Source organism: Fukomys damarensis, unplaced genomic scaffold (assembly GCF_012274545.1).
Source record: "Fukomys damarensis isolate Sample0158 unplaced genomic scaffold, DMR_v1.0_HiC HiC_scaffold_17, whole genome shotgun sequence".
Taxonomy (NCBI): Eukaryota; Metazoa; Chordata; class Mammalia; order Rodentia; family Bathyergidae; genus Fukomys; species Fukomys damarensis.
The window spans coordinates 7,032,873-7,045,352 of NW_022900929.1; the positions used below are offsets into that span (position 1 = coordinate 7,032,873).

Here is a 12,480-nt window from a genome sequence, read left to right on the forward strand (position 1 = left end):
ACCATGTGGTACAGGTGACAGGTGGCCTCTGTGAGCTCTGGAGAAGATCTAGCTTTGAGAAACAGGACCAAGGGCTGGGGATTTAGCTCAGTCAAGTGCAAGGACCCAAGTTTGAATCCCGGTACCAAAAAAGAAAAAGAAAAACAGAGCTAGGCTCTCATGTCCTGGTTGATTTTAAAACAATTCTCCCCACTTCTCAGATAGAGGAGGTCAGTCAGTGGGAACTCTAGAAGAAGCTGGGCCAGAAGCACATGGAATATCAAAGCATCTTATTTTTTGCATGAGTACACTAAGTGAAATTTAATTGAAAGGAGTTCACCAATTTCCTAACTGGTTCATGGGCAACTGATGACAGCCACCCCGCCCCCACTCTACCATAGGTATTTAAAAGCCATCATAAGATGCACAGGAAGTTCACTGGGTCTCTGTAACAAGGTGTTGACTATTTGCGAAAGCAGAGGTATCAACAGGGCATAGTGGAACATGCTTGTGATCCCAGCTACTCGGAAAGTAGGAGGATCCTCATGAGGAAGGAGATGGCAAGTTCCAAGCTGACCCGGGTCACAGCAAAACCCCATAGCAAAAAAAAGGAAGCAGGTCCAAGAATGCGGGGTGGAGAGTTAGGCACACCGCCTCTGTGCTTGGGGACATGGACCCACAAGCCATTTAACCCCTTTAGTCCTTGTCTGAACTGGGAGAGTGCCGACGCGTCCTCTAGTTGCCCTCTAGAAGGAGCCTCCTGTCCAGGCTAGGAAATGTCTTCTTCCCTGGCCAAAGCTGCTCCGTGAAGGGGACCCGCTGCCCCACACCATGCAAACCAGTTTTCCAGCCTGTTTCTCCTTTTCTTTTCTGCATGTGTGACATTCCTGACAACTTCTATTCAAGGCCCATCTCTCCAAACATGCACATGAAACACAAGCAAAGCAGAGCAGGTACAAAAACACAAAAGGGCATTGTATAGAAAGTATTCTACATCATAGTGATCCTGATTCAGGCGGGCTCTACTGATTTCTCAAACAGGGTTTTGAGAAAGGATCACTATCCTGTGTTAAAAGGTCTGGCAGCCATTCACCACTCTGAAGACATGCTTCCCTCAGCGCTCAAGCATGGCAGGAAAACAATTCAGACAGAAAGATTGTTTCAAAGAAAAAAGGACTCCGGAACCTGCTGTGGTGATGTGCAGTGTGGTCTTCAGAGGCACATCAAGCATGGACTTGTGCTTCTGCAGATGAGAGCAGTTGGCTCTCAACGGTGATGTGAAGACAGGTGGTGCCCCTTTTTGCCCCACACTATGATATGTTCCACAGTGGAGATTTATCTTTTTATTTAACAGGAAGCTGATGTGTGTTTCCAAAGATGCCAGCAAAGAGTGTGGCACAAGCCATATTTCTGCATTATTTCTTAGGAAAAGGGGTCAAATCCCTGACCCTGACCCTGCCTCTAGTGTGGTCTTCACAGTCACCCAGTGTAATGTGTCCCAGCTGTGATCTGATTCATAATTAACTGTGGTCTGTGCACTCTCAGACTCAATTCCACCCATCAACTGTCCTCTCAACAGGAAGAGGACACAGCACTCCAGTGCCCACCTGAGTCACTGGTGCTGTGCACGACCCCAGGCTGGAAATCAGCCTCAGTAGTGGGAGGTGCCTGCTGGAAACAGGCCCCTGTGGAGAGAGCTGGGAGCTAGCGCCCCTTGCTCAGGTGGAAATGGGGAAGTGCAAGGGCAGCCCTCTCAGAAATAACTGCAGAACACAGATATGACAAAGGATCATATCCAGAATACATGAAAATGCTATAATAAGAAAATGAGAACCCAAGTTCAATTAATGAGCAAGCGATCTGAATGATCAACCAAAGAAAATACACAGAGAAGCCATAAAAGAACAGGATGCTGAGTACCCAGGACACCAAGCACTGCTGAGCACTGAGCAGCTGGACACCCATCTGAGCTGGCAAGAACTCAAAATGTCTCAGACAGTGGACTGTCTTTCTGGGATGTATTTGTGATTATCCAGGAGCAGAAATCACCCAGCTGTGGTCCACAGTACACAACTGCTCACACAGAAGTGCTGCACTGAGCAGAGTGGGCAGAAAGCTCCCAGCTGAGAGCACAGGATTTCATCCCCATGGGACAGAACACCAGGTGGCCGTTGCCAGGTGCCTGGGACACTTTGGGTGATGGAGTCCCTCTCAGTTACAGAGATGATGGTGGCCACAGCTCACAGGCTCATAGCTCTAGAGGGTACATTTTGTGGACACAAACTCACAACTGAAAGGTAGCTACAGCATGGCCATCTGGGGAAAGCACCCCACAGGAGCTGGAGGCACCCAGGTGTGGCACTTGGGTTGGGAAGGGCGGGTGTCCTCAGGGTCTGAGCAGGAGACTGACCTGTCCTGATACTAGAAATGCTGAAAAAAAAAAAATCTAAAAAGTTTTATTTAAAATTCAAACTATGCACTGGGGATAAGTAACGTTAAGGAAAACTGAGTGAAATCCAGGGTTTGTGTCACTTTACTTTAGTGTAATTCATTTCTAAATTTATGCTGTTGTAAAACAAAAGTTCTGAGTACTACTCTGCAAGCCTCAGAATGTATGACCAACCAGACCAGTCAGAAACATGGCAAGTCCCAACCTACTCCTAGGCAGGAAGTGCCAGAGGAGCACGGTTGCAGCTTTCCCTCAGGGACCTGCACAGGAGAGGATCTGCCAGTGAGCAAAAGTACGCTTGCACCTAGGTACATACATGGTGTGTAAGTGCGTGTGCACATGCACCTTCCTCTGTTTCACTGTTCATCACATTCCAAGAGTGGACTCTCCCCAGAGCAGTCAGCATCCCCAGTGCCTTCCTCCCTCTCTTCAGAGGGATCTGTTAACAATACTGTCAAGGACGGAAATGTCCCTGTGTCACAAGGCCAGCCTTTCATCAGACAAGTGCTGGACTTTCTGTGGATGTGTGGCGTGAACCCTAGTGAGCAGGTGGAGGACAGCTTTATACATTTTGGCTTCTGCATACAATTAGTTAGGTGGATACAGACCATCACCCAACTGATGATGAGAACCCAGCTGAGCTCTTTCATAAACACCCCAGAGGAAAGCCAGGAGCCTACCACGGCATACTCCTGTACTCTCAGCGACTTGGGAGGCTGAGGCAGGATGATCCCAAGTTAGAGACCACAGTGGGTAACTTAGTAAGATCCTGTCTCAAAATAAAAAGTGCTGGGGATGTACCTCAGTGATAGAGCACTTCCTCAGCATCACCTCCATGTGTTAGCGCCATGTCCACAGCCTGCAGCACCTCTCCTGCTCCCACACTCACAGGGCGGGCGATACAGCCTCGCCCTGGGTCTGCTGGACATTGGTTGCATTGTGACCTGCTTTTCATCCTTCTCAGTGTCAGTGTAGCTTTACTCAACTTTCAGAGATCTGCCTGAGGGAAGGGGTTTCCAAGGCAGATGAAGCTGTCGGGGTGGTGGCTGCTAGGCAGAGAAGTACGGGGGTAGGGCAGGCAGGGGTAGTAAGCCTTCTTTACAGGCTCAGCGCAGACCCACCAAGCACACTACATAGGCACGAACGTGTACACAGATCGGGACTAGATAAGGACAGAGCAGGTCCAACAGGGGGAAAATGTGCTAAGTGTTGGAAAATTCGTGGAAGGGCAGACTTCATCTCACCTGTGACCTACCGATCTAGCTTTTTCTTGGTAAAAGGTCACAGCCTCCCTACTACTCTCGAAGAGCTGCTGGGGACCCAGTTTGATGTAACCCTCTATACAGTGCCAGAAGGAATAGTGGACACCTCCTAGTGGAGCATCAGGATGCTTCAGAAGGCCATGAGCATCTTTAGAATAAAGCTGGTCCAGAAGAGAGAGAGCCAGCATGGAGCACAGGAAGGGTTCCAGGCGATGCAGGGGACAGAAGCCATTGCCTGCCTGGGACATGCAGACAACTTCAGCACAGGCTGTCACGGGAGATACAGCCCAACCGGAGGACCCCCACCACCAACACCTTCTGGGGCCTCCTGGCTGAGCACCAACCTGGCCCAGGCATTCTCTCCCCACTCACACCCACCCATCCTGTCTACCTGTGCTCACCTTGTAGGGGGTAGTGGGGTGGGGGTGGCAAGGCGAAGTCCAGCTTGTCCTTCAGGTCTGCCTCGTTCTCCTCTTGCCACTGCAGTCCCACCTTCTCCCAGAGGTTGGCAGCCAATTGCCTGTGCACAGCAAGCAGAGCACAAGTCAGGCTGTGCTGAGGCGAGGCCCAGGGCCCCTGCATGTGCAGGAGACCTGCAGAGATGGACGGCTATGCTGAGTAATGGGGTCCAGCAGGAATCAGTGGTGAGAGCAACATGCTCTCCCACCCACAACATTCTGATGGGCTTTTGACCCTGTATCGATAGTACAAATGGGTGGGTGATTTCTATCCCTGGGCCTGATCAAAATAGTAAAAAGATGTAGCAAGGTAGGTGTGGTAGGGCACATCTGTAATCCCAGTACTCTGTGTAAGGAAGGAGGACAGCAAGCTCAATCCCAGCCTGGGAACTTAGTCACTTAGGGAGACCTTGCCTCAAAATAAAAAATAAAAAGGGGTTGGGATATAGTTCAGTCCAAAGGCCCTGGGTTCAATCCCCAGCAATGTCCCGCCCAATAAATAAATAAAAATTCAATAATATCTAAAGATTCAATAGTATCTTTTAAATCACAGAGACTACCCATATGCAACAGGATCTCACACATACAATGTGGACACGAGATTCTGAAGCAAGGAGAAATAGCCGTTGTGGTATATGACAACCTGAAAAGCAAGTCCTGATGAAGCAGCAAGCAGAGGAGTCCTCTACTGCCATAAGGAGGACTCCAGGCACCAGAAAACAAGGTCCCATTGCTGCCAAGCTACTCACCTGATTTCAGGCATCTCGTCATTGAAGCTGCTCAGCAACAGAGGGATGAGCTTGTGAAAGAATGAGTAGCGGTCCCGCAGAGCCAGCAGCCAGCCGCCCACCACAGAGGTCACCGCATGTCGTACCTGCATGCAAGAGAGAAGCAGGCTTCGCAACAGGTAAAGAAACACCAAGGGCAGCTCTGAGTGCCACCATGCAGGCATCATCCCTGAAATGCACACAGGCTCCAGGTCTGGGCCCCTGAACCCTGGTCCCAGGCCAGGCCCTCAGCTCCAGCAGCTTGAGATGCCTAAGAAATGCTGTAGTGCCCATACTTAGGTAGGAACACTACACTAGGGCCTGGTGCTTATAGCAAGACCAGAGTCCCCTGTAATTTCCATAGAGGAAATTATTTTTTTCCACAAATGATAGGAGGTGGGTCTCAAAGGCTACTGAAGAATGAAGACTCCTCAGAGTTTAACAGAGCTATAAAGCATAAAGTGATGGTCATACTATGACGAAACTCTTGAGATAAGGGGCAAACTTGAAGTTGCCCCAATGCCATGTGCTGCCATACCAGAAGGCCTATGGGTCAAAGGTTGGGCTTCAAGAAACCAGACTGCAGCCCTGAGCAGTGTCACACCCAGTGTAGGCAGGCAGACTCCCCATGCTGGGGCTGGGGTGCAGCAAAGCCTGAGCAGCCCATCCCATAGGGCTGGTAGGGATCGTAGACTTGGGACCTGGTCTTGTCTGGGCCCCAACAGATGAGGCCTCTTATAGAAAAGAGACTTCAGAGTCCTCCTCATGAATGCAGACAGTGGGAAGGGTGGGATTTGGGGCATCTTCTTCCTTCTGACTCCTGTCCTCAGCTCACAGGAGAGCAGTGGCCCCTAATGCCCAGCTGCCACTTAACATTCTCAGTAAGTGAAAATATTATATTACATTTTTAAAAAGCAAAATGAGCTGAGAATTATTTACTCACAAGTCAGGTTGAGAGAGACCACCCCTCCATATAGAATTGGGCAACTGTGAGTTAACTATGTTATTAGGAGACTATGGGTTAACTAGGCAACTATGCTCTTTGTAGAATGTACCTGAGCAGCCATGACAATTTCTGTAATTTGTTATCAAAGGAGTGTAACAGACTCACAAGGTCCTGCCAGAACTCATTCCTCTCCCCCTCTCCACTACTCTGCTTTGTGTAAATCCTGCTTGCTATATTCCCAGGGAAACTCCAATGGGATTAAACTCTGTAGATGTAAAAAGTGTGTGTGTGTGTGTGTGTGTGTGTGTGTGTGTGTGTATTTTTTTTTTTTTTTAACTAGGGATTGAACTCAGGACCTTGTGCTTGCTAGGCAAGCACAGCACCACTAGCTACATCCCAGGACCCAAAACGAGGTATATAAGAAAGCCCAAACTCTATTTGGGGCTCTCGAGACTGACAGGAGTCACTCACTGAGCCACTGGCATTGTTAAAAGCCACTTTTGCCCCTATCTTCATGATAGCCATTTGTGCCAGGGTTCTCACTGTTTTCTGCTTCAAGATCTATGGGCCGCAAGACTGCTAGGCTGGAGAATGTCACATGGAGCACAGTCTATTAAGTCAAACAGACAAATCCCATCAAAGGGAAAGATGTCTGCTGTTCTGTTGCTACTTTTCCCTCAGTAGAAACAAGGTGCAAGGCAGGGACAGACATGTGGCACAGCCACATATGACACAGCTGCTATTTGTTATTACTGAAAGCTCCAAAAGGCTCACCATCACTGCCCTAAAGCTTTCACAGACTGCAAAACAGGATACACTGAGTTTCAGTCATGGGTCAGACAAGGTAACCTAATGTCTTCCTCTGTATCTGAAGAGGCATCTATCTGCTGAAGAGCCTGTCCTGTGAAGTTAGTAGGCCTGTGAAGGCTACCTTGCCAGCTCCTAAGAATGGGGACAGAACAAGGGCAAAGCAAAAGTGGCCACCTGACATTGTTTAGTGACAATGACACCTGTATGCCCAGCTGGTGAGTCACCAGCCCAAGGGTTGCACAGGTGGCTCATTCAAAAACCACACATCCCAGCCGTCCAGTGACCTGGACCCAGAACTGCAGTTATGTGGAGTGGGAACTATGTTCCTCCTGTACAGGCACCCCGTTTCCAACCCCTCAGACACTATCCCAGGCTCCCCAAGGGGACAGAACTCCAGAGGGAAGAACTTAGGGAGCCAGATGCCCACATCCGTACTCTGCTCTCACTTCACCAGCCAGGCTGCTCGAGCCCTGTTTCTTCCTGGGTGAGACAAGATCACAGTTCTGCTCTTCCCAGGAAGGAAGTGGAGTCCCTGCAGCCCTCTCCAGGTAGCTCCATGGCCTCAAACTAAGCCCAGCAGAATGGGGCACAGCAGCTTCTAGCAGATCTTTTATGTAAGTCAAAGGCAGAGGGTGAATATCCCAATGCAGCCTGGGTCGTCCCATGTGTTAGGGGAGAGCTAGCTGCCCAAAGCGAGCTCAAGGAAAAGGGTCACAGAGCTGGCACAGCAGCAGGAAGGCGGCACCACACCTCATATTCCACTTCCTGGCAAGGGCACTGTGGGTAACCCCACCAACAAGACCCACACACAGGTTGACAAGGGGAGTCAGCCACAGTCAACCTGGGCCTTGCAAACTAAATCTTGCCAGAAGAAGAAACAAAATGAAAGTAGTTTGATAGTGGGAGCACTCTGGCGGGATACTAAACATTAAAAACAGAATGAATCATGAAAACAGAGCATGATGCTTTTGAAAGCACAAGGGAAGCAACTAAATGATGACATCTTCTGTCCCTGTGGACACGCAAACCTGTGACACTAGAGTCAGTAATGTGCTAACACCCACATGGCTGAGGCACAGCATGCGAGCTACCTTCCTACAGACAGCTGCTGATGTAGTCAGCCGTGTGCGCAAGGCCCCAGGTACACAGACACACAGTTATAGACAGCTACCCACAGGTATGCTTTTGACAAGTAACTATTAACACAGTTATACTATTTATAGAGAGTTCTCAATAGTTACAGAATTTATAGAGAGCTTTCCACACAGAGTTCTTGCACTATTTTGAGGAATGACATAGCTATGACACAAAGATATCATTTTCCCTGTCAGCCACGTTCCACCCTAGGCTTAGGAAGATGGTTAACTGTACCGGCTGTGGCAATGGCAATGCTGCTATTGCTCGCTGGTTCTTGATCCTGATTGTGGACCACCCTCAGCAGCTGGGGGCTTGGGCTAGTGGTGGTGCTGACCCAGAACTCTGCTCTTCCCTCTTCCTGCATGTGGACCCCAGTCTAGCTGGTGGCCGGAGGGACTGGCATGTGAGACTCATCCTCAGCTGGCCCCAAGGACAGAATGGATTAAGAACATTAGTGTGTGGAGGAGGGGGTTCTTTTGTGTACAGTCCCCAAGGGATCAGCCTGGAAGGAAACACAGCTGTGGAGGAAGAGTTAAGGTGCTGCACCACACCTGGAGCCCACCTATATGTGGTCCCTGTATGGGACATCACAGTGAGAAACTGACTTGACGCTTCTGTTCCAGTCCAGTCGAGTGAAATCTTCCCCTTGCTACCTCCACACCGCTTCCTGTCACAAAACCCACCTCTCATAGGGATGCACGTCCATCCTTGGTTCTTATTCCATAGGTCTTTTCCTTTCTATTTTCCGTAAACTTGAACCAGGCTCATGGCCCTTTGACTCTGTTACTGCACATAGGTTAAGAGAGCAAAAACTGAATCTTGAATCTCTCAAATTGAACATTACAACATGAAAATTCCTAGGAATACTAGGAGGAAAAGGTTAAAAATCATGTAAATCAACCGGGCGTGGTGGCACACACCTGTAATCCCAGCACTCGGAAGGTTGACGCAGGAGGATCACTCTGAGTTCAAGACCAGCCTGGGCTACACAGTGAGTTCCAGGTCAGTCTCAACTACATAGTGAGACCCTGAGTAAAAAAAAAAAACAAAAACAAACAAACAAAAAAAACCCCAAAAATCATGTAAGTCATGTAAGTTAAAAATCATGTTAGCTGCTGGGCATGGTGGTGCACGCCTGTAATCCCAGAACTTGGAAGGCTAAGGCAGGAGGATCATTGTGAATTCAAGACCAGCCTGGGCTACACAGTGAGTTTCAGGTCAGTCTCAACTATATAGTAAGACCCTGCCTCAAACAAACAAACAAACAAAATCATGTTAGCTTTAATGATAAGCACACAGAAAGACATTCAACATGAATAGCCATCACAGATATATTCATCTCATACTTGCTAGGATGGCTAAAGAAATAAAATGAAAGTAAAATAAGCATGCCAGGGATTTAGCTCAGCGGTTCAGTGGCCTGCCTTGCAAGCACAAGGACCCAAGTTCAATCCCCAGTACCAAAAAAATAAATAAATAAAATAAAATAAGCATTAGCGAGGATGTGGAGCCCTAGCAAACTGCTTTGACAGCTGGTGGAATTCTAAAACAGTACAACCACTGTGGAAAGCACTTGGATCTTCAAAGATACTGTACCACTCCACAATTCCACTCCTAGCTATCTATTATCCAAAAGTGGAAGCAGGAAGTCAAACAGATCCTTGTACAAAGGTTCATAGCAGCATTACTCAAAGGAGCCAAAAGGTGTATTCAACACCAGCATCCATGGTCAGGCAGCTGGACAGACCTGTGTGGTCCCTTCTTATAGTGGGATACTACTCAGCCATAGAAAGGAATGAAATACTAACACGTGTTATGGAATGGGTAATCATAGGTAATATTATGTAAAGTGAGAGAAGACAGACTTGATTCCACCTGTATGAAAAGTCCAGAGTAAGCAAGTTCAGAAAGACATAAAGATCAGAGTCTGGGAATGCAGGGAGGAGTTAGGAATGGGGAATTACAGTCTATAGTGGTGATGGTTGCACAATGTTGTGAATATAATGTAACAATTTTTTTGGTGTTGTTTTTTTTTTGTTTGTTTTTTTGAGACAGGGTCTCACTATGTAGCTCAGGCTGGTCTCGAACTCACAGTGATCCTCCTGCCTCAGCCTCCTGAGTGCTGGGATACAGGGGTGCACCACCACGCCCTGCTAATGTAATAGATTTTATAGTACTTGTTTTATGAAAATTTTAAGAATAACATAATATGACAAAAAACATTGAACATTTTAAATGGGTTAATTATTTGGCATGGGAATTATAGCTCAATAAAAACAAACGGGATAACTGTGCCTATGGTCAGGGCAGAAGGGTGCGTGGGGACCATCCAAAACGTCAGCTTAGCCAGTACCTCGGTGTGGGGCATCATCTGTTCTTAGGACTCTTGTGTGGATTAAATGAAGTGGTTATGGACAGCATGCAAGAGAGAAGCTGGAGAGTGCTGGATTTTTGTCATGAGAGGCCACTTCTCCCTCAGGGGCCTTCTAGCCACTGTGGACTCTGGCTACTGTCCTCCCACCCAAACCTAACCAAAGCACGAATCCGATTCCTTCACCTGCTTCCTCCCTCTCTGACAGAGCCTTTGCTCTGTTGTAGGGTTTTAGCAAGCCATGGGGCCTCAAGTCCAAGTTGCCCCGCCAGCTAGATTCTGTTCACAATAAAGCCAGTGCTCTAATCTCTACCTGCTGGTTCCTGCCTGCATGCTGTGTCTCTCCAGGGTTCCAAACCCAACAGTAGGAATTATCTCACAAGCCCCTCGGCTACGCTCTTCCCTCAGGGGCCTTCTAGCCACTGTGGACTCTGGCTACTGTCCTCCCACCCAAACCTAACCAAAGCACGAATCCGATTCCTTCACCTGCTTCCTCCCTCTCTGACAGAGCCTTTGCTCTGTTGTAGGGTTTTAGCAAGCCATGGGGCCTCAAGTCCAAGTTGCCCCGCCAGCTAGATTCTGTTCACAATAAAGCCAGTGCTCTAATCTCTACCTGCTGGTTCCTGCCTGCATGCTGTGTCTCTCCAGGGTTCCAAACCCAACAGTAGGAATTATCTCACAAGCCCCTCCAGGCTACGCTCCAAACACTGTGGCTTTCTGGTAAATCTGCCTTGATGGACAGGCATGTGAAAGGTGTGTCTGGAAACTGAAGCACATACAGTTTTGACATCTTCCTTAAAAGTAATCGTTTCCACATTGTCTGGAATAAATATGTTAAAATAATTCAGTTGCCCTACTCTTTTTTTTGGTTTTTTTGAGACAGGGTCTCACTATGTAGTTGAGACTGACCTGGAACTCACTATGTAGTCCAGGCTGGTCTTGAACTCATAGCAATCCTCCTGCCTCAGCCTCCCAAGTGCTGGGATTACAGGCATGAGCCACCACGCCTGGTCCAGTTGCCCTACTTTCTGAAGACATGAAATAGGAACATCTTGTAACTGAGTAATAAGAGATACTGATGCATTTCACACCTTAATAAACAGAAAACAAGTTGGCTAACCCAGCACATTCACATGTTTCTGGTAGAAACAGAACAGACTATCCAGGCAGATTCGGCACCACTGAGTTGAATACCCAGCCCAGAACAGACTCTCTAGCAGAGAAATCCTTTTACCTGACAGACGTCATCAAAGAGGCGCTGAGCAAAGTGTGAAAGTACATCGTCTACTGACTTTCCGTTTCCAAATTGGATCACTGTCCCTGTGGCTTCGATGACAGCCACCCGGACTTTCCAGTGCTGGTGAGAGATGGTCTGCATCAGGGGGCTGATCAATGACTCGGACTGCATGTGGAAGTGGTCTGGGGAACAGGGAGGCACCAGTTACCCCCTTGTGCCTCATGCCACTCAGTTCCGGGGCTGTCAGCACCTGCCATCATCCTCTCCCCACTCAATATCAATCCAACCTAAGCCTGAGGGCCCTTGCTGACCTCTCTCACTCCTCTCCAGTGGCCCTGGTGGTTTCCTGAGCTCCTTAAAACTGGTATACATATTCCTCAAGGCTTTTTTTTTGTTGTTGTTGTTGTTTTTTGAGACAGGGTCTCACTATGTAGTTCAGACTGCCCTGGAACTCACTGTGTAGCCCAGGTTGGTCTCGAACTCACAGCGATCCTCCTGCCTCAGTCTCCCCAGTGCTGGGATTACAGGCGTGCATCACCACGTCCGGCCCTCAAGGCTGGTTTTTTACTGAACAAAGATTTTTAAAGTAAACTGTTCCTTCTCCAAGGAAGCCTTCTGCCAGCCCTAAGCAGTAGCTACTGTTCTAAATCCCAGCCTAAGAAGAGAAAAGGAATGTCCCGATAGGTTCAGAGCTGTTAGAAAGATGAATGACCTAAACATGTGCAGAAAAAAAGCGGCTTCTCTCCACTGAGGACAGCAGTCCAAGCCAGAGACAGGTGGGTTGGAGAAGAAAGAGACAAAGTTGGAGGACTGTGCGTTTCTCTGAACATGTTCTGTAACCTCTGCCATTAAAGTCATGGTAGGAAAGAGAGCCCATCAAAATTAACCGATCCCAAACCTGCTTAAAAAGGATTTCTGCTGGAAGTCCGGGAGAGGAGCGTGGGTGCCAGGGTGCCTAGGGCCTCACTTGGCATAAGGTTCAGAGGTCACAGGGAGGGGGCCCACCCGGAATGAGCCGAGGTGGCTAGGGGGAGTGGGGAAGGGGCGGGACCTCGGGGGCTCAC

At 48.5% G+C, this 12,480-nt stretch overlaps 1 protein-coding gene across 2 annotated transcripts in view; it reads right to left on the minus strand.

Moving 5' to 3' along the window:
• Positions 1–12,467, minus strand: part of Dnaaf5 (dynein axonemal assembly factor 5) — a 76,596-nt gene extending 64,129 nt beyond the window's left edge. For both annotated transcript variants that reach the window (XM_033764831.1, XM_010635464.3), the window contains exons 1-4: positions 12,315–12,467; positions 11,414–11,598; positions 4,898–5,022; positions 4,092–4,210 (exon numbers count right to left, since the gene is read on the minus strand). In XM_033764831.1, the coding sequence (XP_033620722.1) occupies positions 4,092–4,210; positions 4,898–5,022; positions 11,414–11,587 (418 nt within the window). In that variant the 5' untranslated portion in view covers positions 11,588–11,598; positions 12,315–12,467. The remainder of the gene's footprint in view (positions 1–4,091; positions 4,211–4,897; positions 5,023–11,413; positions 11,599–12,314) is intronic.
• Positions 12,468–12,480: the final 13 nt, after the last annotated feature.